Genomic DNA, 25,627 nt, shown 5'->3' with positions numbered 1-25,627 from the left:
GTGCATCTCTTGCACGTGTTAATCCAGGCCTTCCGCCTGCGCAAAGAGGGCAGCCGGCCAAGAGGCTGGCTGGAAAGCGCCTTGTCACCACTCTGAGTCACTATTTTCACACGTGACCGCCGGCCCGGCAGGGGTCTCGCGTGTCTTCTGGCAGCCGAAGGAGGCGCAAGCCTTTTGCGCAAAGGGCCGCCCCACCCTCTCCTTGCTGGGCAAGGCGGTGTGTGGCTGAGATCCTTGGCGAGATACCTTTTCGGAGAGGGGGGCGGGTGCTCCCTGCAGACAGGGGCAGGATGCAACCGGGCAGGCCGGCCGAGCGGAGGGAGGAACTCTGCCGCGCTGGGTGGTGCAAACTACGGGAATGCTTTTAGCCCGCACCAACATGGCTGCTGCCTTTCGAGCTGCAAACCGGGCAGCGCGCCCATGTAAGTGGATCAGCTTCATATACACTTCGTTGCAATGTCTATTGTTGTTTTTCTTTGCTGATTTTGCGTGTGATCCTCACGTACTAGGTCTGGGCACGGCGGCGAGGCAGTTCTCTGAGCTGTTGGATTTGGGGCTGCCAGGGGGTGTGTTCGAGGTCCGCTCCTGTGTTGCATTTTTTGCCCCTCCCTCCCCACCTTTTCCCCTCCTGAGCTGGCAGGTGGGTCGGGATCGCGGCCCCTTTGTGGGCTTGATCTTTGCTGGGAGCGGCATGCAGGAGCGGAGAAAGGAGCTTGACGCAAACGTTTTTCTTATGTAAGGAGTTTTGGCGTTGCTTTCAAAACAGCCCACCTCGAAACAGAACGTTGTCCGTAATTGCCAACACTTTACTGGGGAGACAAGCATAGCGGGGCGAGGTGTGTGCGCGCGAAACGTTGGGAGCGGGTTTTTTACATTTTCAGCCGTGTTAGAGCAACCACAGGGGGGAAAAAAATCTCCTCTTCACGCCCACCTGGAAGCTGCGGCTCAAAACTCCCTACTGGAGAGCGCTTCTCTCCAACTGATTCTTGGGTTAGGGCGGGCAGGGAAAAAAATCCCTCTCGTCCCCCCCCCCCCCGCTTCACACGTGGGTGATTCAACCCATCAACCATAATATGCAAGCCCATCGCATAGCTTGGCCAGCGCCATGCTAAGGTTGCCCGCTCCTGGGGGGGGGGGGATTCCTGGAGATTTGGGGGATGGAGTCTAGAGGGGGTAGGATTTGGGGAGGAGAGTCCACCCTCCAAAGCAGCCATTTTTTCTAGGGAAGCTGATCTCTGTGGCTTGGAGATAAGTTATAATTCCGGGAGATCTCCAGCCACCACCTGGGGGTTGGCAACCCCAAGTCCACCTGATTTCCACCTCTTTCCCCCCCCCCTTTAGCAGTCTACCCTCTACCTCAGACCAAGAGAGTGCAATCCCATTGCTGCTGCCAAGGTCTTGTTACACAACATGCCAACCAGAGGAAAAAGAGAGGGTGGCGAGAATCTTTGCTGAAAGAGACTAGGGCTGTGGGCAGGCGCTGCAGAGCGCTCCATCCGGCTCACAGTGGCTCTGGGACAGCAGCAAGCAAACCAGCCTGTCCAGCCCTGTGGGAAGTTTAGGAAGCCTTGACTACAAGGATGGGTAAAGCTGTAGGGTGGCCAGCCAGCCTCAAAAGAAGGGCCCTGCTGGTTGTGGCTCCATCAAGTCTTGCACCCTGTTTCAGACATTTGGCTAAACAGAAGACCCACAAACAGAGCTCAGGAGCCAAGGCTGATGTTGTCTTCTGGTACTGGTATTCGGAGGTAGACTGCCAGGGAATATGGAGGTTCCTTTGAGTCATCGCGACTAGTCGCCTCCTCCATAAATCGGCCTGCTTCTTGTTACTCAATATGTTATGTGATGAATAAATTACTTTTCTCCCCCCTTGGCCTGTTCAGTTTCAGAAAACAGCTGCGGTCCAGCAAGAATCCAGCTACAATGGAGATGCCAGTCAACCGCAACAGCAGCCGTCCAGGTCCAAAAACCCAAGCCTCAAACTGAGCCTGAAAAGAGGTAGGGGACTGGTCATCTCCAGAGGAATTGGTATAAGACTGTGTGGGTGTCTCTTATACACTAGGATGATTTTAGGTGAGTAGCCATGTTGGTCTGCAGTAGAACAGCAGGATTTGAGTCCAGTGGCACCTTAGAGACCAACACAATTTTCAGAGTATAAGATTTTGAGAGTCAGAGCTCCCTTCTTCCTTTCTTGTCTGAAGAAGGGAGCTGACTCTCGAAAGCTTACATTCTGAAAATCTTGTTGGTCTTTAAGGTGCCACTGGACTCATAATCCTGCTGTTCTTCTGCACGAGTACCTCAGAGAAAGAACAAACCTGCTTTTGCCTTAGGATAGGGCTGCTTTTGGCTGGAACTGCTCTTCATTTAAGGCAGGGGTCCCCAACATTGTGCCCCCTTGGGCGCCTCCTGACATCTTTTCTGGCCAAGTGTTTTTTGAAAGTGGGTGGGACTCCTGCCCAGCAGGCCTTCTGATTAGCCAATGGAGATCTGCTTGGCAGTGCTGCTTAAAGTAATGCTGTTTTCACAGTATCTGCTACCGCAGTGTTGGTTTTATTCTCTCTCTCGCTCCTCTTTCCCAGTGTATTTTTAAAAATTATTCCTTTTGTGCCCCGTATTTGGGCTTCCTCTGTGTACCTATGCGTGTCATGTGACTTTGCCTCTCACAGTGGCCATTTTGTGGTTGGCTTTGCCACCTGTAGTGACCATTTTGTGGTTATGTCCACTACTCTGTGTGAGAATTTCAGAGGTACTCATAGGCTCAAAAAGGTTGGGGACCCCTGATTTAAGGAGGTGGGTATCAACGAGGAACAGCTCCTTCCCACAAGCAGCGCGAACATTTCCTTATTTTTCTATCTATTTTGCCTTTCTTCTGTGGAATTCCCGGTGGTGTACAGAGGGGTCCAAGAAGGCCTCCTGTCCAGGCTTTGATCAGATCCAGACAGGCTTAGTTTCTGCAATGTTGTTGCATTGTGTTCTTTCAGACCGTGTCCTGGACAGACTGTATAAGAGCTGCAACTGTGTCGTGGAACATGGCAAAACTTTTGTTCTGCTTTTAAAAACCAAAGAGTTCTGTGTCATTTGGGAGATGTACTTCAAGTAGCTGAAAGTAGTCTGGTCGGGAGATGTTGGCCTGATATATCTTGTTCCTTGTTTTAGAATCAGACTAGGAGAGAGACAGGCATGTCCGTGAATGGATCACTTTTGTGTGTTTTTACTGCCAGATAGCATCCACTCATCCCAAATTCAGGTCATGGTGCGGGAAGATGAATTGTTTCCGGCAGTTTGAGTACTGTCCATGCAGGAACAAGGGTTCCATGTACCGGACTCTAGGTTTAGCCAATCCAGGGCTTCTAGGAGCAGAAGGGGGCATTCCCAGTTTCCCTCCCAGATTCTGCTGCAGTGTGTCTGCCCCTGTATTTATTCCCGTGGTGAGTAAACATCGCATGGCTGAAGGACCTTATGCTACCTGGGAGTGAGTTTCTCTTATCATGAGCCGTTGCATGTTAAAATGTTTGATCGTCATTTTCCTTTTTTTAGGAAACCGAAAACAGGGATCTTGATGCTGAATATGGGAGGCCCAGAGACTCTGGGAGAAGTCCATGATTTCCTCCTTCGGCTGTTTCTTGACAGAGACCTAATGACGCTTCCAGTTCAAAAGTAAGACACTTTGTTGGGGTATTGTCTTTGGTGAGCAGAAATAAGTCATATCAAACTGCTGGCTGTTGCTCTAGGAGGTAACACTCCACTTTAAATCAAGCCCTGGCTACCACAGAAACCATTTGTGCTGCGTCATGTCACAGGGCTCCTCAGTGCAGTCAACTTGGCATTGAGCTGCAGATCTTCCATGCATGTCAGTTTGGTGTCATGGTTAAGAGCGCGGGACTCTAATCTGGAGAACTGTGAACTCCTCCACTTGAAGCCAGCTGGGTGACCTTGGGTCAGTTACAGCTCTCTCAGAGCTCTCTCAGCCCCACCCACCTCACAAGGTATCTGCGGGGATAATAATGACATACTTTTCCTGAAGGGTGGTATATAAATCGAATGTTGTTATTATTTTTGTGTATGCCTCTACAGAGGTTTCAAACATACAGTCCCCCAGCTGCAGTCTTCAGTAGTGAAGTCCAAGTGTGTTTGTACCAACCTGTAGTAAACTGTTAGGTCTGGAACAAAATTCCCTCTTGGGAAAGAGAAAGCTTACGCACGGAGTAGATGTACCAAGAGCATGTGTTGTAAATCCGTATTGGAGCTACAACACACACGAAGTTTCCAGATTTAATCCCTGGCATCTCCATTTTAATGATGATGATGATAATAAAACTGCGCTTATATACTGCTCTTCTAGACAGATTAGTGCCTCACCCAGAGCGGTGAACAAGTTAGTGTTGTTGTTATCCTCACAATACAGCTGGGGAACGGGGGCTGAAAGGAATGGCTTACCCAAGGCCACCTGAGCTCATGGCAGTAGTGGGATTCGAACCAGTAGAGTGCTGATTCGCAGCCAAACCACTTAACCACTATGCTACAGCAGCTGCGTTCAAGACCTTAAAATAACAGTGTTGACTTTAAAAGAGCACTTGAAGAAGTTTCATTAGCTGATCTTTAACCAGGAAGTTCATACTGAGAAATCACGTTCTTTTACCCCCAAGTTATGTCTTCTTCCTCCTATCAGAGCTACTGAAAAACTTACAAACCAATTTATAACTGATTTCAGTGAGATGCACTTCCAAGGAAACATTAAGTCCAGGTGTCTTTTTTCCCTTGTCTTAATTGTGCATTTATTAAAAAGTTACATTTTTAAAAATGGAACGTCTCATGTCTTCTCTTGGGTACCGATCCATGGCTTGGATCCTCCCCTGATGGACGGAACTTCCGTCAGCAGAACGAGGTTTTATTGAGTCCACGCTGCAGCACAGAGTAATGCTCCTGGTGGGGAAGGGGACTTCTAGGAACCGAGGGAGGGGAGAGTGGGACACCTGCAGAAGGTGTGATGGGGTTTTGGTGAAAATGGCTCTGGCCACTTCCGTTAGTGGAAGATTTCTGCAGCATCCAGCCCCATGTGGTACTGAGAGCCCTACGATGTTTAGAAAGGCAGGGTGATAAGTGTGATGCGGGCAACCAAGGAGAATGTACTCGCGAGGTGTTGCAGGAACATGACGTTGTGTTCAAGTGGAGTCCTTGGCTATTGTGCGTGCAATGCTAAACTGGCATGCTAATGGTGTCTTGGTGATACTCGAGCAGTGGCCGGGGGCCTTTTAAATGAGAGCCTGTTACTAAGCTTTTAAGAAAGTGAAGCTCCGTCGTGATGTTACTGACTGTCTCCTCTACATGTTTTCAGTAAGCTCGCGCCCTTCATTGCAAAGCGGCGCACTCCGAAAATCCAGGAGCAATACAGTCGGATTGGAGGAGGATCGCCTATCAAGAAGTGGACGGCGGCACAAGGAGAGGCCATGGTGAACCTGCTGGATAAAATGGCTCCTCGCTCTGGTATTTAAGGCCTCTCTTGTGCTTGCTTTTAACTTGGGGACCCTAATGAAAAGCCTGGGTTAAAAAAATATTTTGGCCTGGCACCTAAGAAACAGTAAGGTAGACAAAGGCAGGCCTCAAAGAGGAGGGCGTTCCAAAGGTGAGGTGCCGCCACAGGACATGCCCTGTCTCGAGTTGCCACCCCCCCTTGCCTCTAAAGACAGGCACAGACACCAGGGCTTAGGAAGCAGATAAAGTTCAAACCACTGCTTCTTGGAGCCATCTCAAGCTCTTGGGCAAAATGGTATTTTAAGAAAGTAAGCATTGCCTTTCCCTGAACTGGATAGCCTGGGCAAGCCCGATCTCGTCAGGTCTCGGAAGCTAAGCAGGATCGTCCTTGGTTAATAATTGGGTGGGAGACCTCCAACGAAGACCAGGGTCGCAGCGGCAGGCAATAGCAAACCTCCTCTGTTAGCCTCTTGTCTTGAAAACCCCAGCAGGGGTTGCCATAAGTCAGTTATGACTTGATGGCACTTTCTACCACCACCACTAAGTATCTCCATGCTGAAGCCCCCCCCCCCCCCCCCGCCCAAGGCCCATCTGTTCTCCAGTAGTGACTACTAGAGGCACCCAGGGAAGCTTCCAATCATGACTTGGTGGAAATGGTCGGTTCCATTTGTTATCCCAAAATCTGGTACACTGCCATTGAGTGTGGAAGATCTGTGTGCTCTTATAGACATTCAGCATTTGAGAAGAGGTAGATTTGATGTGCTGAAACCTCCATGAGCTATTCTTGAGTGGGTTTTTTTTTTTTTGAGATGGCTGTACTATTCTGATCTGTTAAGGAAATGTGGCGAGATTGTGGCTTGCTATTTCCTAAACAAAGTATACAGTTTAACCTAAGAAATGGTGACTTGTGGCATGTCTTCATAGGATACTTCTGCCCAAAAATCTTAGGTGTGGTGTTAAACAGGAATGTGCATTTATCCTGCAAACTTACAAACACTCCCTGTTATTTCCACAACAGCTGTTAGCATGAACCACGGAGCTATTTAAGGTTTTTGAAAGTTCCTCTTTTGCCTGGCAATACGCTGTTAAGCTGAAAAACTGTTGAAGACTTGGGAGGTCTATAGGCCAGAAGATGAGGAAGGTCTAATGTGTTTGTTCTGGTAGAGACGGTGTTTCACTGTGTGTGGTGGTGGTGGGCGCCTCTTCTGTTTGGTGTCACTTTTGAATAGGTGTACATGCAGAAAAAAACATGCGGTATAGTCCTCCTGGCAAATATTATTACTTGGGAGGGACTGCTAAGCTAGAACCTTTCTTCATGACCCATTTGTGTTCTGTGTATGGGAAGTTTCTGACATGAGAGAGTATTCTACCAACCAGTTGTAACCCCCCACAAATACTGCTGCATTTTGAACGGGTACTCCCCTGTGAAGACTGTACCGTGTGTGGTTTTTGTGCACACTTGACTTTGTTTTTGCTTGCCAATTTTCACTTTTAAACATCTTTTGGCCACATGGCATGGTGGGGGGGGGGTCTTATTCTTTCTTTCCCCTGGTTTTGCTGCAATAGTTCTTGCAAAAAAAAATGTTTTTTTCTGTTTTTCCTGCTGCAGTTTCCCGCTGCTGGCATTCCCCTCTCCACTGCAGGCCTTTTTTAAAAAAATGATATATCACTATAGGATAATGCTGCAGCAATATGCCAGTTACCAGTTTGTAAGAAAGCCCTCTGGTGGCACTGGAGAGGCAGGGGATGGCTGGGGCATTCTGTTGCTGCCCCATCCTGTTGCTGTGAGGAAGTGGCCTTTTTCTTGCAGGGGGTTTGTTTTATGCAGGGGAGTGTTCAAACAGCATTTATCTCCTGTTCGCAGGCTTAAGCGGTCCAGTTGACTGCACCCCCTCTGGAATCTTCTGCCTCATTCCGAGGCAGGCAGAAGCCCCAAGCAGTATCTGCCAGGGACCCGTCTCTTTGGCACCTCCGCTGGGATGATGGGGGTGGAGCTGGTGGGGAAACTGGGTGATAAGAAGCAACATCTGAATGCTGTTGGGAGAAGTTAACGCTGCCTGATCTTTGCCTGCTTTCTCCTTCGGTTTGGGTCCCAGACCCACCTCGAGTCCTTTATTTGGAAAAAGGCGGGCTTTTTAGAAGATGTAAATAAATAATCTTGGCCTGATTTCTCCATGAAGCCTGTCACGATTTCGAGTCCCTTAGACCTGAAGGATGATCTTCAATCGCCCCCTTCCCATGGCATACAAGTTGGTTGCTTTTAAAAGAAACAGGGCTGGGCGCTCGGGAGCATCAAGTTAATGGTTCGGGGAATGTTATCTGCTCCTGTCAGGCCTCGTCACTCCCTCTGATTTTACAATGTGGTTTCCCGAGAAAAAGTCAACCGTTTTGTTATCTGTTTGGACATCCTTTGCATGTTAACTCCGGCTCCTATTATATTTGTTAATGCTGGCTGTGTTGCTTCTACAATGGCTGCATACTGATAGCTGGTTAGCGAAATACACAAAATACAAGACTGGGGCGGTCGAGGGATGACATTTGGAACGGTTTGTGTGCTTCAGCTCTGGCGTGGTTCTGCCACACTTGGAACTCTGTTTTGACTTAAAGCTTGCCCAGGTTTTCCTTTTCAGCCAATATGCTAAAAGTGTGCTTCTCAATGGAAATAATTTTGTGGCCTGCTTGAAGTGTGCATAGCACATGTACAAATGCGCATGTTTCATAGCATGAGAGAGAGAGAGAGAGAGAGAGAGAGAGAGAGAGAGAGAGAGAGAGAGGAGCCAATCAAAGGTTTAATGGTGTTTGTTTCAGCAGGAGAAATAAATATTCTTAATGCCCCTTGAAGATACTAACGTTAGGTGGATAGTGCTCCAACATTTGTCTATCTATTTGTATCCTGTCTTGCCAGTAAGGAGCTGAGGATGGCATTCATGGTCTTTCTCTCCTGTATCTTATCCTCACAACAGCCCTATGAGGTAGGTTGGGCTGAGAGAGTGTGACTTGCCCGAAGTTTCCTGGCAAAGGGGGGGATTTCAGCTCTGATCTCCCACGTGCCAGCCTGACACTGTGAAACCTACGCTAGACTTGCTTTGTAAATAATCATACCAGTGCTTTACTATTTCAGGGTCCTGTTTTTTGGGGTTTTTTTATAAGGAGCTGACATGGTGCAGTGACAGACTAGGATCTGGGAGACCCAGAAATTGCTGGGTAATCTTGGGCCCACCCGCCTACCCTCAGCCTAACCTTCCTTGCAGGGTGTGGTGATTGTCAGGGTAAAACGGGGAAGGGGAAAACGATAGTATAATCCGCTTTAGTTTCCTTTTGAAGAGAAAAGAGGAGTATAGATATCCCGCCTTTTCAGCTTTGGAACTCCAAGTGGCCTGTGCAGGAATCCTTAGGTCCTGTTCCTTCTAGGCATTGGTCTAAGACCCGCTCAACTTCAACAAGGGTTCTGTATTTATCATGCCCCTTCCAAACATATCCCTGGACTCTTCCCTCCCCTTTCTGTTTCCTGTGAAGCGTGCGCTGCTCAGACTCTTTCTGCACCTCCTTTGGAAACAAACCATTCCCCCTTTCCCCTCCTCTGAGAGCCAAGCTACAAGTGATGCCTGACACAGGTTGGACGCTTGTCAGCTTCCCTCAAGTTTTGATGGGAAATGTAGGCATCCTGGTCCTGCAGCTGTGATGGAGAGCCAAGCTGTAAAACCAGGACGCCTACATTTCCCATCAAAATATGAGGTAAGCTGACAAGCGTCCAACCTGTGTAAGGCATCACTTGCAGCTTGGCTCTAAGGCTACCTTCTCCTCCATTACCTTTCCTTATGGAGTACTGTACGAATGGGATTGCGCTTCTATATCGTGAAAGGAAATGCTGCCCCCTTGTGGCCCAGAAAATGATCCTCTGAATAGGCTGTTGGTTTGTACCTTCATGCGCAAATCCAGCATCACGTGAAGAAGCACTGTTGTGGAGAAGAGAAGTGGCTAGAGGAAGGGATCCTGTCGTTGATGAAGGGATCATCAAGGGTTGTTATATTACGTTCCGCTGGTCCCTCAAAAAAAGGGAGCCAGCCCTGCTCAGCGCGTGTTGAACTGAGGAAATGCTTAACAACCAACGGGATTCCTTCCGTCATAACTGGGCAATAAGGTCAAATGCTGTCTTCTGTTTCCAGCTCCCCACAAGTACTATATTGGTTTCCGGTATGTCCACCCCCTGACGGAAGAAGCAATTGAGTTGATGGAGGAAGAGGGTATCGAAAGGGCCGTCGCTTTTACCCAGTATCCGCAGTTCAGCTGCTCGACCACAGGTGAGTTTGTCCTTGAAGAATGAGTGCAGCTCCCAACCTCAAAATCTTGACTGGATGTAAGGCTCTGGGAAAGCCAGTTTGGTGTAGTGGTTAAGAGCTGCAGGACTCTAATCTGGAGAGCTGGGTTTGATTCCCCACTCCTCCACTTGAAGCCAGCTGGGTGACCTTGGGCTAGTTACAGCTCTCTCAGAGCTCTCTCAGCCCCACCCACCTCACAGGGCGTTTTGTTGTGGGGATAATAATAACATACATTGTAAACCACTCTGAGTGGGCATTAAGTTGTCCGGAAGGGCGGTATATAAATCGAATGATGTTGTTGTTACTTTTCCAATATGGCAGCTGAGGCCTATAATATGTGAGATAATTGTAAGTAAGAAAAGCTTTCATCTGAGCATGTCTAGAGTATTTTACTTCACTGTTGAGAAACTACAGTTCTGGCATCAGGAAAGAGGGACCAGACCTCCCAAGCTTGTCCAAACCCCATCACTTCTGTTCCCTTTTAAGCATACTGTCCATTCTAAGCCATTTTTAAAGTCAATTTTTTATCTTTTCCTCCTCCTAAGATGCTTAAGGGGGCATACCTACTTCTCCTCTCTTTTATGCTCACAATAATCCTACGAGGTAGGTTAGGCTGAGAGAGCTTGATTGGCTGAAAGACACCCAGTCAGCTTCCATGGCTGAACGGAGATTTGAATCTGGGCCTCTCTGGACCCGACCTGATGCTCTTAACTGCAACACTACACCAACTCTCCTAAGGGTGTATTTGGGCACTTGGTCGGATTGATAGATTTCTGCTTGCAGTGCTGCTTTGGCAGGCAGAGCCGAAGGAGATCATGTTACAGCTTCCTCGAGCAAGTTTGAACCGACTCAGGGTTTCCTATCAACCGTCCTGCAATCTGTGCAAAATAATTACATGCATTTAGAAAACTGGCATGGATTCTGCTGGGGCCACAGACCTTTGGTGCGCAAGCTAAGCATGCATAACTGCTTTGCATTGCAGGCCAGTTGCTGAACTCTTGCAAAGTTGCCCAGGGGTGGTTTGTGGGGAGGAGGTCTTTCCAGGCTTTAGGTAGCTACATGAATACAGGATTCTTCTTTGCCCTTCTGGCCCTGCAGCCCACTCATATGGTTTCTTACTGAAGGCAGGAGAGGAGAGGCAGGGCTTCCATCAGCCTCCCAGAAAAGAATGCATTAAGTTGGGGCAAAGTCGTGTGCATTACATGTCGTTCTGCTCTTTTCTAAAGGTCGGGGAAGATGAGTGCAAGTGTTGGAGCTGCTTCTTGCAGGGGGGAATGTCAGGGGCTATTGGAAAAGAAGGAGAAATCCTTTCTCTGTGCTGCTTTTACTCACACTGGATGACAAGTTCCCTGAAGGTTTTGTAAAAGCAGCTGGGGGGGTGGGGTTTAGCAGAAGAAAAGGCAGGAGAGCCCCTCTCCCTTCGTTCTGGCCTGTCCCGTTTAAATTGCAGCCGACATGGAGGAAAACAGAATTGCAGAACAAAGTGCGCCCTTAGGTGCAAGGAGGGGGATATAGCAGGGGAAACGGAATCCAGAAAGAGCCCGCTCACCCCGTGTGCAGCTTGTATCCTAACGTGGGGCAGCTGCTCTTCTGCGCCTTGGGCTTCCCGGTGCGCTCTGCAGCTGAAGTGCCTTCTGAAGCTCGTGGTTGGTGTGTGTTTCAGGGAGCAGTCTAAATGCCATCTATCGCTACTACAACACGAAAGGGGCAAAGCCAAAGATGAAGTGGAGCACCATTGACCGGTGGCCGACGCATCCCCTTCTCATTCAGGTAGGGCGTTCTTGGGGTGGGGAGCAAAGCTAGGAGGGTTAGTCTTGTAAAAAATAACATATATGCATGCACACAGCCACACGAATAATGCAGCAGGCATGAAGCTGCCTGAGCATTTGGTCAATCGAGGTCAGTGATGTCTGCTCTGACTGGCAGACTCTCTCCATGGTCTCCACTCATGGCCTTCCATATCATCTGCTGCCTGGCCCTTTTTTTAAACAGGAGCTGCAGGGGATTGAACCAGGGACCTTACGTTTGCGATGCAGATGCTCTGCCACTGAGCCATGGCCCTTTCTCCAGCAGCCAGACTGGCTCGGGAGCCAAGTATTTGTCATGTGCAAGGAGCAGGGTTGCCGGGTCTACCCTGACAACTGCCTGGGGAGGGCGGGCACTTATCCTTTGGAGTCTGTGTGCATCCCGCACGATGACGTCACTTCCCGATTATAGGTTTGGGGACTGCTTCTTAAAGAACTGGTACTCCCGAGAGGCCATCGCTTCCAGTGTAACTGGTCATCGTTCGGGAGCACACACAGAGATATTTGCCTGGGCTGCCGGCTGGTGATGGGTGACCACCAGGTGCCCTGCCTCCTCCTGCCAGTTGCTGGGGGCAAACCAGTGGGAGTTTGCAACACGCGAGTTTTTCCCATTCTTGTGTTCAGTGTTTTGCAGACCACATCCAGAAGGAGCTGGACTTATTTCCCCCCGACAAGAGGAAGGACGTTGTGATACTTTTCTCTGCTCACTCCCTGCCCATGTCTGTGAGTAACAAAAAGCCGTTTTACAAGAATTGTATAACCCTTCAAGGAGAGAGGCTTATTTCCAGCCCTTGTTGGTATGCTGGGGCACTTCACACACATTGGCCTGTTCCTTTTTTTTTATTAATTTTTTTTTTATTGGATGGGTTAACACATGTTCATTATACATCTTTTCAAATATTCCCCATTATCTTAATACATACATCCCACCCCTCCCCCTCCCCCCTTTCTATATTGACTCCCAACAGCACTATAACCCCATTATTTCTTATCGTTAACTTTAGATCTCATCTGTCCCTATTATTAAAGGCAAAGTTCTTACTACTTCATTCTTAATTCTTAATAATTATCGAGAGACCACAATTGTCTTTTAACATCCCATTTTCTAAATAATTTTTAAATTTCTCCCAGTCCATAATATATTCCTTTGGATCTTGTTCTCTTAATTTCCTTGTTAATTTGTCCATTTCGGACATGTACAACAGTTTTTGAATCCAATCTTCCACTTCTGGTAATTCTTCTTGTTTCCAATATTGTGGAAATGTTCTTGCTGTTACTATCATATAGTATAACAATACTCTATCCTTACTATTCATTTCCTCCATGTTTAGACCTAATAATAACATTTCAGGTCTCTTTGACACACTTTCTTTCAAAATTGATGACATTTCCGCACGAATCTTAGACCAATACATCCTAGCCTTTTCACACGTCCACCACATATGATACAGAGAACCTTCATGATTTTTACATTTCCAACATTTGTTCACACGTTGGCCTGTTCCTCAGTTGGTTGTTCTCCATGCCAAAGGCCCTTTACTCCTCCTGTTGATGAAGGAGCAGAGGTGGCATGGGCTTGCGGTTACTGTCTGAGTAGCAGAGACATAATTGGCTGAGCAAAGCCCAGCATGTGGAAGTGAAATGCTCTGAGGATTAGGGGCTGCAAGGTTAGGGCTGCGGCTTGGAAAAGGCCCCAAACACAGTCTTGGGTAGCCCAGGGGTTCTCCTGAGACTCAGCCCTGCCCCTACCCAGAGCATGTGCAGAGTGGCCCTTTCTAGGAGTTGAGCAAGAACCCTAACTTCGTGGATTGGCAATTTTGCCTACAGCAGAGAGTAATTGTGAACCTGCAGGTTGAATACAAAACGGGAGGAGGGAAATACCTGTGACATGAAGAAGAGGTCAATGCAGCTGCCTAGTTGGGATGAGATGTGGCTTTCCTGCCACAGCAACAGTGCAGAGTAAAAAGTTCTGTTTTACTTACGAGGATTATGTTGTTCTGCCATGCACTCTTGCAAAGCAGGATTGGGGATCCTGGAGACCAGTTGGTGGCTTTAGAGTCTTAGTACTCTCATCGAGAGTGTATAGACATTTTCAGTAGCATTGCTCAAGAACCATTAGCCCCACTAGTCTTGCTTTGACTCCCAGCAGCAATTGCAGCATCAGAATACTGCGAAACGTCAGAAATACTGTTTTTAGGTCCCTCTCCAATCTCCTTTCAAATAAAGCAAATATTTTGCTATTCTTGGGCGTGGGGTGCCATCTAGTGGTCAGCAGCAGCAAAACCAAGTTACATAAATATTGCTATAGCACATCCGATAAGGACCTTGAGATTTGGGCATATCGCTTCAGTTGAAGGATGCTTAACCGTTCTTTTTAAATTTCCCCTCCCTGAGGAGGACCAGTTTGGCTTGAAGTGCATCTTTGGATTTGGTACCTCTTTGGGGGTTTTTTAAGCGACTTTTTCTTCCCTGCTGATTGAACTTCCATTGATGTTACGCAGACGTCACATGGCCTAGATCCTGTCGTGGGCTGGTCCAGTAGCAAGGTCAGAGTCCAGATAACCAGGTCAGGCAGTCCAAAGATTAGTTAAGAGCAAGTCCCGAGGGCTAGGCAAAGGCCGAGTCAAGGCACGGTCCAAAGGTCACAATAGTAGGGCAAGGCCGGGTTCGGTGGCGTGGTTGCAGCAGGAACAGGATTCCGACGTGTCACTTTCACGCCTCCTGTTCTTCTGTGGCTGGGTTTTATAGACAGGCTGGGCTGGCAGCCAGCTGCTTGGGAGCTATCCTGTGCTTACTCCCTCATCACTCTCCACAAGCAGCTGGCGTCTGGCCGGGAGGCCTGCACATTGCCGCCTCTCCTGCAGCTCCACTCGCTGCTTTTGTCTACGGCGCTCTCTGGGTGAAGCTGGAGCTTTGGGTGTCCTTGACCGTGCTTCACCAGTGGTGTTGGGACTGGAGGGCAGTGGTGCTGCTGACTCAGCTGCTGACTTGAGAGCTTTGGGTAACTGCTGGCTGGGCTTCACCAGTGGTGTTGGGGCTGAAGGGCGTCGGGGCTTCTGGCTCAGCTGCTGGCCATGGACTCTGCTCCGCCAGCAGCCGTTTCTCCTGATTGCCGGCTTCTGCTGTATGGGAGCTGGCTTGGCTGGTTACACGAGGCTCCTCTACTCCCGAGGAGTCCTCACCCTCACTGAGCCCCTTGACAAGATCCCTAAATACACATTGAGAAATCAGAAGTCATCAAAAATAGTTTGTTCTTTAAAACGGGTAAGAGCAATGCTCTGGTTAGAAATCCATCTATTTTCCTGCTTTTAGGAAAAAATGTAGTCATTTTGCATTTTCGATAAATGAGTAAGGATTCGTGGACTTCTTGGAGTCTAGGAACCCACAGTTGACTACTTAAACTTAGTTCATCATCTCTTAACTTGTATAGCTCTTGAAGTCTGTAGATCTGGAAAACGCACGTGCTGCCTCTCCAAAGACCTGCTTGAGGCAGCTCACAAAATAAAAACAAATCAATAAAATCATAAAAACATTAAAATGATCACTAATACAGACAAGCCAGGAGCACAAAAACAGCATAAAACAACATTGAGTTGCCCAGCATAATACCCATAGAACAATCCTCGGGATAGAAGCAAGTCTTGAAAATAGATTTAAGAGACGAATTAGGTAAAATGTGCTGTTTTATTTTGGCTTATATGGTGCCAGGTGAACCTCAAGTGTGTGGAATAAGTTTCTTGAGAAAAGGAACATTTTGAGATTAGAAAGGTGCACAAATAAAACGCCAAAATACTATAATCCGTTCTTGATGACGTACCATCTGAGATTATTTTATATCTTCTCTGTATGACTTTGTGATCATGTAAAGATCTGTCCTGATCTGTATCATTTACTCTTCAATGGGTTTCTTAATGTAGCTCTTCCTGTAGAACAGCCTCTTTTTTAAATGCTGGAGTGTCTCCAATCCTGCTTCCTGTAATTTCCCTGTTACTCTTGCACGTGAAAGCACTCCCTTGACTCTGAGGTCAGTTTTGTCGCACATGCAGGAAGAGACCTGCATTTTCTACGTACGCAATGAGGCCCTACAGTTTACCTTGCTCAGAGCAAAAATCAGTCTTAATTTAGCATCCTGTTTCCCATTGTGGCCAAACAGATGACTCTAGGAAGGGCCTCTCTGCTTGTGTTATGTGACAAAAGAGAAAGAGAGGAAGTCTGTCTCAGGAGAACACGCTGCAGCTTATGTGAGTCTTCCTGAACTAAGATGAGTATGGGAAATCCTTCGAGATGCGAAGGGCTGTCCTGGGAGGGGACTGATTGTGAGCGTACGGTGGAGTCTGAATCGTTTCTGGTGCGTGCTTTAATCCCAAAGGAGTCTCTTAAAAGCTGAAGTTGTTCCTTGCTGTGTGGCAGGTAGTGAATCGAGGCGATCCGTATCCGCAAGAGGTGGGAGCTACGGTCCAGAGGGTAATGGAGAAACTCAACTATTCCAACCCTTACAGGCTCGTGTGGCAGTCTAAGGTATGTGATGGGAGAGAACTTCTGCATCTGTCTGTACGAATAGTGTTCTGTGTTTGATGGCTTTGACTGTATCCGCTGCTGTTACGAAACGTGCGCTCGGTGCTAGATGCCACACAAAAATTAAATGGTCCCTGCGCAGATGCTCTGCAGTTTGAAGGATCAGATGTTACATTCAGAAAAGACAAGGGGTACGCTTCTCTCAGGACAACGTCACCCTACGATGCTGGTGAGGGATTGCTTGCTGTTACCCAAAATACTCTGTGTGAAGAAACATGGTGCCTTAGAAGGAAGTCTATGCTGGATTCCTAACCTCCAGTGTGCTAACTTCCAGTATGAAGGGAGCTTTTAACCTGTGGTGCTGGCCAACCCACTGCCTTTAGTCAGAATTGGAGCCGTTGGGTGTGCTGCCTCTGTTAATTTCAGCAGGGCTGGGGCAGAAAAACTTCCTCGTGGGGATGGTACTTAATCCCTTTTCATTCCTACTTGAATCCTCTTTGCTTCTTTGCCCACCTTAACTTTCACTTATGAAATGGCCTGAACGTGAATGGTGCTGAACCAACAGGGGCTAATGCTTGCTGTCCTGCTTCCTCTCTGTCCTAGGTGGGCCCTATGCCTTGGCTGGGTCCTCAGACGGATGAGACCATCAAAGGGCTCTGCCAAAGGGGGAAGAGGAACCTTTTGTTGGTTCCAATAGCGTTCACCAGCGACCACATCGAAACGCTGTATGAACTGGACATTGAATATGCACAGAAGTTAGCCAATGAGGTAAAAAACACATGAGATTGCCTTCTGCTGCGCCAGACCATTGACTTCTCTGGGTCAGTCTTGAGTGATAGCAGCTTTCCAAGGTCTTAGGTTGAGGACATCTTTTGCCTGATCCTTTTAACTGCTAGGGACTGAACTTGGGACCTTCAGTATGTGAAACGGAAGCTGTACTACGGAGCCATGAAGGTTCCTCATACAAAGTCAGATGACTGGTCCGTCCAAGTCAATATTGTTTCCTCCGACTAGCAGTGGCCCTCCAGGGTCTCAGGCAGAGTTCTTTCGCATCTGCCACCTGATTCTTTTAGTTGGAGATGCTGGGGATTGAACCTGGGACCTTCTGCGTGCAAAGCAGGCGCTCTGCTGCTGAGCTACAGCCCAGCCTCTGTGGCAAAACCATTTGCGGTTTCTGCCCTGGGATAATTCTGATCTCCAGGATGTGAAGATGGAGGGCTTCAGCTGCCATTCCCAGCATGCACAGTGGGGAACAGGAAACTTGGTGATATTTTCTTCCGAATGAGTATGTTTAAGAACCAGCTGCACAGGTGCTTTCGTTTGGGTGCTGCTGGTAAAGATCCAGGGTGGTTTTTAGATGCAGATGTTGACCGTAATGAGGTGCTCGATCATATTTGCAAAAATGCGGGTGGCGGAGTAGCACAAATAATTGTTGCCTGTGCTTTGAGAGAAAGAGAAAGTTTACTACTCTGTGGTTTAGTTTGTAAGTCTCCATTTAGCTTAGCAGCCTTTTTCTCATGTTCTTGTATTTTCTTAGCCTGTATCCTAGGTGGGTAAAGGTTGTCCCCTGTGCAAGCACCAAGTCATTACTGACCCATGGGGGGACGTCACATTGTGACGTTTTCTTGGCAGACTTTTTACGGGGTGGTTTGCCATTGCCTTCCCCAGTCATCTACACTTTACCCCCAGGAAACTGGGTACTCATTTTACTGACCTCGGAAGGATGGAAGGCTAAGTCAACCTTGAGTTGGCTACCTGAACCCAGCTTCTGTCAGAATCGAACTCAGGTCGTGAGCAGAGCTTGGACTGCAGTAATGCAGCTTACCACTCTGTGCCACGGGGCTCTTAGCCTGTATCCTATGTCTACTGTACTTTCTAGAGTTGTGCCTTTGTAGTAATAAAGTTGTTTTAATAAGAAGCATTGCTGTATTCTTATCTCATGCCCTTTGACCACTTGCCAGCATTACTGAAACAATACCCAAGTTAACTGGACAGTTACTGGGAGCAGGAGAGGCACCTGAGCAAGCAGAGGCAATTATTCCAGAGGTGGTGGCAGCTGTACCATAAGGTAGCCCCGGATCCTGCCTAATGGCACCCTACTCATTTTCCAGCCAAGGTGCATTCCAGTAAAAGAATCCCTCTGGTGGCTAGACGATGGAAACGTTAGGATGATCGAGCCCAGTTGTAACAATCTATATTGCTGAACTAGCCGAAGTCCCATATAGCGCTACCGTAACTTTAATCCTTTGTTCTCTTTTTGCAGTGTGGGGTTGAAAACATCAGAAGAGCAGAATCTCTGAATGGAAATCCACTGTTTGCCAAGGTAATTGCAAAGAGCATCCACGTGATTAGAGCTTGATCCATTATCCCATCACCTTATACTCAACTAAATGTTTTGATAGAGAACCAGGAGTCTGCTCCAGAAATTCGTATGAACAGATTGTGCAATGAGATTCTTATATTTTGAATGTGAATTAGCCCCTGATGTTTTTCCCGCTCTGCAAAAGTTCCTAACATTGGTACAAGTAGTATTTCTAAAGTGCTGTATGAAGCCATGTGATTATTTACTAGCCCTCGCTTGCCATTACTTGCTCTTTACTTGCCATTACTTGCTCTTGCTTGTCCTTTTGGAAGCATAACATTGCTTAATAATTTGGATATTTTTTTTTTACATTTCCAGGCACTAGCAGACCTAGTCTTTTCGCATCTGCAGTCAAATGAAGTCTGCTCCAAACAGTTAACTCTCAGCTGTCCACTGTGTGTGAATCCCATCTGCCGAGAGACGAAATCTTTCTTTACCGGTCAAGAGCAATGACGTGAGCTTATGGAGGGATACCTTTGGATGGAGAAGGCCTTGCAACACGTGCCTTTGCGCTCTTTCATCAGCTCCTCTTTTGGGCTGTCTCACACAAAGTTTTTGTCTCTTGTGGGAAGCGGCCCTTGAACCCGAGGGGTGGTTTACAGTAGGATACAAGAGGGATGAACTTGAAACTTGTTTTCTTTTCTGTTGAGGGATCTAGGGTGGAAGGGAAGTAACGTTCAAGAGCTTCATCCTGTGGGTTGCTGAGAACACTTGTCTCCTTCTAAAATGGATAAGCACGGCAGGGAGGGGGTAGAAACGCTCAGCACCCGTCAGTATCGATCCCAACAGTATCATTTTCAGCACGTCAAGAGCTGAATTGTTACAGGTTGGCCACCCCAGCAATTTCCACTGGGCTTTAATTCTGTTGACTTAATTGATGTTTTCTGGGGATAAGCGACTGGTAGGTTTTGATTTTGTCGGAGGGATCCGTCCTCCAGCGCAGGTCGGCTCGGTTCCGAAAGCCAGCCCCGCAGACTTTTGTTGGAGGATTGCAACCTAGATCTCTCGGAGCTCTTAATATGCACTAATCATAAAGGTATTTATCTCAAGCCTTCCAAGTAGGATATACAATTTTTTTTTAACTCTTGGAGTTCTGTAGCAAATTCATTGATCAGCCCATCGAGTTTTTTTAATGGCTTTTAATGAACAAGTGACTTCGAATTTTTTTTACTAGCCTGTGTGTATATAAATTTTCTTAAACAGAGGTTGGTTTTGTTTTTACATTTTTTTCCCCACGCAGAAGTGATTCTGCACCAGCCTAAAAAGGGTTTGCCCTGTGTACGACTGACAATGCAATCCTAAGAAGAGTTGCTCCTGTCTAAGCCCATTGAAATCAGTGGGCTGAGACTAGCGTTACTCTGCTTAGGATTACACTGTGAATTCTCCGAACTGTGTTTACATACTTTCCTTTGCAGAGATTTCTGTGGTGTGTGAAGGAAGGATTTCTCAAGATGCTCAAGGTGGCCAGGCAGGTGTGCACACTATCCGATTAGCATTGCCTGGCCATGCAGAGATGTAGTCTACGACGTGGTGTGAGATTCCCCAGTTGATTATATCTGTTTCCCATTATATACAGTCTTCCCACGACTGGTTGCTTCCATGTGGAGGTTTTGCTCCAGTTTGGAGTGGCTTTTTTGGGGGGCGGCGGGGAGCTTCCAGATGTTGTGGACCCCTAACGGTCCACTTATCCCCTGCTTTGCTGAAAAGTTCCTAAACTTGGGTTAATGTTAGAAAATATCACAGCCTTTTTGGAAAGATCACAAAGTGCCTTTTGTGTGCCATGTGGATGAGAAGGTGGACATTTTGAAGGTGTTTTCTCAATCCATACAGCCGTCTCCCCCCACACACCCCGGAAAACTTGGGGAGGGGCTTTTAAAAAGCTTAACAATTGCTAGATTGCTGTCATGCAATAACATTAAACTATATAGTCACAATGTAGTAGCTCCTCTGAATCCCTAGCTTTCGTTTGTTCAAAAAATGTCTGTTGCCCTTTGCTGAGGTATGAGGTACACCTTTCCCTTTGCATCTGTGCAATGAAAAGAGCTGTATAGTAGCTTATTAAAAATAAAAGCTTGGGTCTACTAGATGATGGCAATAGACTGTGATAATATTACTGCACTGTAGCAATCTAGCAATGGCCAATAGTAGACTGTGATAGTATTGCTGCGCTGTAGTGATCTAGTAATTGCCAGTTTTGAGAAAAGCCCTCTGATGGCAAAGGAGAAGGGTGGCCAGAGGAAGGTGAGGCAAGGAAAGTGCAGGGGAAATAGCCATGGAAAGGGATGCTCCTTTGCCACTACAAATACCTGTGCAGTCAGAGCAGCAACAAGGGCTATGTGGAAAACCATCATTGCGTTGGAGCAACCTTTGTGTTCAATTATTAGTGTGCATGCGCAGTCTCCATTACACTCGTATTAAACAAAGTGTATACATACATCCACACAGAATCTTTTTGGGGGGCAGAGAGATTCCAGTTTATGGGGATCCTGTACAAGCAACGTGTCAGGATGGAAACTAGCAAATGTTGACATTTACCTGTAACTTTAGGAGGCCTACTGGGAAATGTCAGAAATATTTGTGTCACAAGCACTTATTTTTGCCGTTTGACTCTCTGGGCTTGCTCTGAGAAGAGATGGAAATGAAGTGGTTGCTAGGGTAGTGGCAGATTTCAAAGGGTAGTGGCAGATTTCAAGATTTTCAGCATTTCTGGAATTCTCTGAAGAACTGTTGGTAAATGTTAATATTTTCCAAACTTCTGATCCCTAACACCAATAGGTACAGTTCAGTTATCAGTTGGAATTTCTCCAGAAACTGTCCATTAATGCCACTCCGAACTGGCCCAGATTGTTGAAAATGTTTTTTTTTCCCCCATTGATTCACATGGGCTGGCTTTGGGTTCACATGGATTGCTGCTGCCGTCATTTCCACACGATGCTTAAGTTTCTGTGCAGGGTGTCTTCTTCTGGGCACCCAAGTTTCATTGAGGGCTTCCTTCTATGGGACCATGTCAGAATGCAAGTCTCTTCTTCAGAGCGGCTGTATAGATTTGCTTAGCGCTTTCCAGCTGTCAAGACACTGTGGTTTTTGTGGGATTTCTCTAGATGCAAATTGATCCAGATTTAATTCATCTTGTCAATTAAATTCCCCCAAATGATCTGTTAGAACATTTTTCAAGCTCGTGGTCAATTTATGAGAGATTGGCGGTTACCGTGACCCTCTTTCATTAGCAGATGAAGGATTAGATACATCCTTCATTTAGGAAAATAAAATATTCCACTATTGGGGTTTTTTTAAGGAGGGGGCAGGTATGGTTAGTAAATTTGAAAGGATATGGGCAGGGCCTAACTGACCTTCCGGCTAGTCCTGTACTGCTGGTCTCTAGATCTTCCAGTCTCTACAAAACTGGTGCTGGGTAGCAGTCTTGGGTTCCAATGTAACCGCAGTCACAGATATGTTGAGTGGCCTTAGCCAAGCCTCCATCTCTGCCTCTTCTGTAAATGCACTGTGAGAGTAAAAATGTTGGCCTACCTTACTGATTTGTTGTGATCGTTCCTGAGGACAATGAATTGTATGGGAAGTGTTTTGCGCACATACTTAAGGTGCTATATGAATAAGGATTGCAATTATTGTTTAGCAAATTAATTGCTTGGATTCGTGAATTAAAATGTTTTGATTGCCTGACAAGAGGTCCCCAGTTAATTGGGTGGCATATTTATAATTGTATTCTTTTTTACAAGAGTTCAGGAAAAATGAGTAGAGGTTAACCTTGTTTTTTTCAAGCGCAGAGGGAGTGCCCCTTTCACGATGATTCCTCTTCTGATATATGTATTCATTGCCTTGAAACAAAGTGTTATTTCTTTATACCTGGCGGCGTTTTGCCATCTTCTGGGCATGGAGCTGGGGTCACTGGGGCAGTTGTGGGGGTAGTTGTGAAGTTCCTGCATTGTGCAGGGGGTTGGACTAGATGACCCTAGGGGTCCTTTCCAACCCTATGATTCTGTGTTTTATTCATCTGATTGGATTAATTGTCTCAACCTCATTTATCTGCAAACGTTTCTGCTCTTGCTTTTCTGCATTGGTCAATGTGGGGGGCAAGCGACATTCTCTGTGAGGGGTGGATTGGCCCAGGGGTCTCTAGTTGCTGACCCTGGAGCAAGTCCACATAGCTGCTAGTATTGGCTGTCCGATGGCAATTGTGTGTGTGAGTCTGTCTTACAGTTATTTAATGCGTAATGTATTAACTCCTCACAAGTTCCATTCCAGTGGGGGCCATCACAACCGTTGGGTCCATTGCAGGAAGAGAGTTGCCAAGACTCTGGGCCAAGCTGAGGCCTAGCTACATGGCCGTCCCTGACTGGTGATGCCAGCCATTCTTCCCGTTCCCAGTGGGAGAAATGCCCAGCAGCAAAGCTCTGGCTGCCTCTCTGGGCTTTCCTCCTCCTAAGACAGGTAAGATCCCATTTCCTGGTACACATGAACACACAAAACTAGGGTTGCTAGTCCCCAACTGGGGTCAGGGGATCCCCCGCTCCCACCCTCCACCGCCCGCCCCAGCTTACCTGGCTGGTAAAGGAGGTACAGGCCTCCAGACGTGCTCCTGGGCGGTGGTACGGTGTGCTCCTGCAAGCCAAAACAGCCAGGATTGGGCCCTAATTGGCCTGAATTGGGCTGCTGCAGTGCGGGGGAGTGCTTCTCCACATGGCAGTGGCCTGATCCTGGCCGATTTGGGCCCAGTCCTGGCTGTTTCGGGTCCAATTTGGCCCAATTTGGGCCCAAAACAGCCAGGATCGGGTTGCTGCCACATGAAGGTGTGTTCCCCTGCATGGCAGTGGCCTGTTCCAGGCCAATTCAGGCCCATCCCAGCCTTTTCAGGCCAAATTTGGGCCTGAAACAGCCAGGATCGGACCGCTGCCGGGCAGGGGAGTGGTTCCCTGCATGGCAGCAGCCCATTCCAGGCCGATTTGGGCCTGATCCTGGCCGTTTTGGCCTAATTCAGGCCTGAAAGGGCCAGGATCAGGCCACTGCTGGGCAGGGGATTGTTCCCTTGCATGGCAGTGGCCCGTTCCGGGCCAATTTGGGCCCAATCCAGGCTGAATTCAGCCTCCACAGAGCGTGAGAGCACTCCTGGAGACGGCCACAGCCTGCATGATGACATCACTTCCCAGAAATGGCATCATTGCACAGGCCTGCAGCGCGTGCAAACACTCGACCAACCCACCAAGAAGGTAGATGCCGAGGGCCCCACCTACCGGGAGTACAGGGGGACCTGGCCACCCTACACAAAACTGCCTTATCACCATTGGTCCCTCAAGGTCTCTCAGACTGACAGTGTTTCTCCAGTGGCAGAGGTCTTTCACATCACCCAGTACCTCGCCCTAGCAGGGGTGGAAGGAGTGGAACCCTTCATCTTTTGATTTAAAAAACACACTTGCTGCTCGTGAGGCTGAAAGGAATGAGAAACAGTTGTGCCTTGTGCTCTCCATGGTAGCCATGACTGGAGGGAGGGGGAGAAGATGATTGGAGTGGAAGGCCAAGACACAATATTAAAGGCCCTTGTTGGCTCAGACCAAGGGTCTGCCTAGCCCAGAAGCCCCAAGGCCCACAGGGGTGACAAGCTTTCCCGTGAAGTTCCTCCCAGGTTTTAGGGGTACGCTATATCTGAACATTTAGCCATCATGTCTAATGGCCATTGATGCACCTTCTCCATGAATTTGTCCAGCTCTTCCCCCTTTTTCTTTCTTTAAAAATACCCTGTACCCAATTAAAGCCTGCAACTGGTGCTGTCAGCTCCCAGTCTCTCCCCAGGTTTGTGTCCCCCACCCGTTAGTGTTATCTGAGGAGTGGGGTGAAAGGGAATTTGTATGGACAGCCAAAAATGATTCTATGTTTACACACAGGTACAAGTTGACATCCACATCTCTAGCTGAATGAGACTAAAAGGAGCTTGGTCAGCTTTACTAGCTCCAAGCCTGGGTCTGAAGAAAAGCAGGTCTGGATGGAGATATTCCGTCAGCCCCATGATAGAAGAAAGGGGAGGGACATAGAGGCCTCTGAAAATGATGTACAGTAGATACAAGTTTCCATGCCCTTGCCAGTTGAGCTAGGTCAGCCCACGTTGCCTCTAACATGAAAGTATGAAGGTACGATGTCTGTGGTTCGAGTGTGAGTAGGATCTGGGAAAACTGGCCTTGAATTTCCCCTGTGCTGTGGAAGCTCACTCGGGTGACTCACACGCTCTGAGCCTAATCCACCTCATGGAATCGTCGTGTGGATAAAAATGGAGGAGGCGAAAACAATGTAAGTTGCTTGGGGTCTCCATTGGGGGAAAAAGCTGTATTATAAGCAAAGTAAATAAAATCAGGTTCTCCCTTATTTAGTAATAAAGCTTTTGAAAACAGGTGCTGCTATCTTTAGCAAATCAGCAGAGAGATTAAATTCCATCAGTGTATTTGTTTAGTTCTGTCGCCTCTGCTATTGACTGTAGTGGCTGAATTTAAGCAAAGGCGATTTAGCTGTGATGGCAGCCATTTTGTGTCACAACATCTTTGGCAAGAAATACAGGTGTTCCTGGTGAACAGCCACATACGGTCTGAAATGGTGGCTGGCTGGATGTGTCCTCTCCGGTGCAAAATGTTTAAGGACTTGGGGTCACGCCACTTTTTGGAGTGGCAGAAGTTTTCCAGGATCTTTCCAACACTTGCTGAGGCCAGGGACTGACTTCCAGTATACTGAAACTCAGGCCACCCTCTTGATACCGTTTTCTAACCATATACAGGGTCACCAACTGTATTGCTTTCCTGTGCCTTTAACAACAGTCTGGCAAGTGGTCTGTGCTAATTTGGAGGCAGCACAGCTGCTCACAGGTCAAATTTCTCCCAAACTGGTTGGTAAGCTACTTAGGGACAGAGAGCTGTTTTTTAAAAAAATTGAATTTAAAATTTTGTAAAGTGCTGTGTGTGCTAATGCAGTTTATATAACATAATAATAGTACTAAACCCGTGCCAAGAATGCCATTTTTGTTGCAAGGAGGAGGAAGCTGTGGTGGAAGGGGAGGCAGCCAGTTTCCTGTTAAATGCAGGAGCAGAACAAATTTTTTTAAAAGCTCACCTGACTGCAAAAAAACAACCCCAAAGGCTGGATCCTACCGGCTTTCCCCT

General features: G+C 47.5%; 1 protein-coding gene across 1 annotated transcript; it reads left to right on the top strand.

Moving 5' to 3' along the window:
• The first annotated feature begins 131 nt into the window (after positions 1-131).
• Positions 132-22,154, top strand: FECH (ferrochelatase). Its single transcript, XM_054987184.1, has 11 exons — positions 132-422; positions 1,881-1,995; positions 3,535-3,654; positions 5,333-5,481; positions 9,636-9,770; positions 11,452-11,558; positions 12,218-12,316; positions 16,004-16,111; positions 16,712-16,876; positions 18,372-18,431; positions 18,789-22,154. The coding sequence occupies exons 1-11, from the start codon at positions 359-361 to the stop codon at positions 18,921-18,923; spliced, it is 1,257 nt and encodes a 418-aa protein (XP_054843159.1). The 5' UTR covers positions 132-358; the 3' UTR covers positions 18,924-22,154.
• The last annotated feature ends 3,473 nt before the right edge of the window (positions 22,155-25,627 follow it).

This window comes from Eublepharis macularius, chromosome 8 (genome assembly GCF_028583425.1).
Source record: "Eublepharis macularius isolate TG4126 chromosome 8, MPM_Emac_v1.0, whole genome shotgun sequence".
Taxonomy (NCBI): domain Eukaryota; kingdom Metazoa; phylum Chordata; class Lepidosauria; order Squamata; family Eublepharidae; genus Eublepharis; species Eublepharis macularius.
This window is presented reverse-complemented; position numbering and strand designations above follow the sequence as displayed.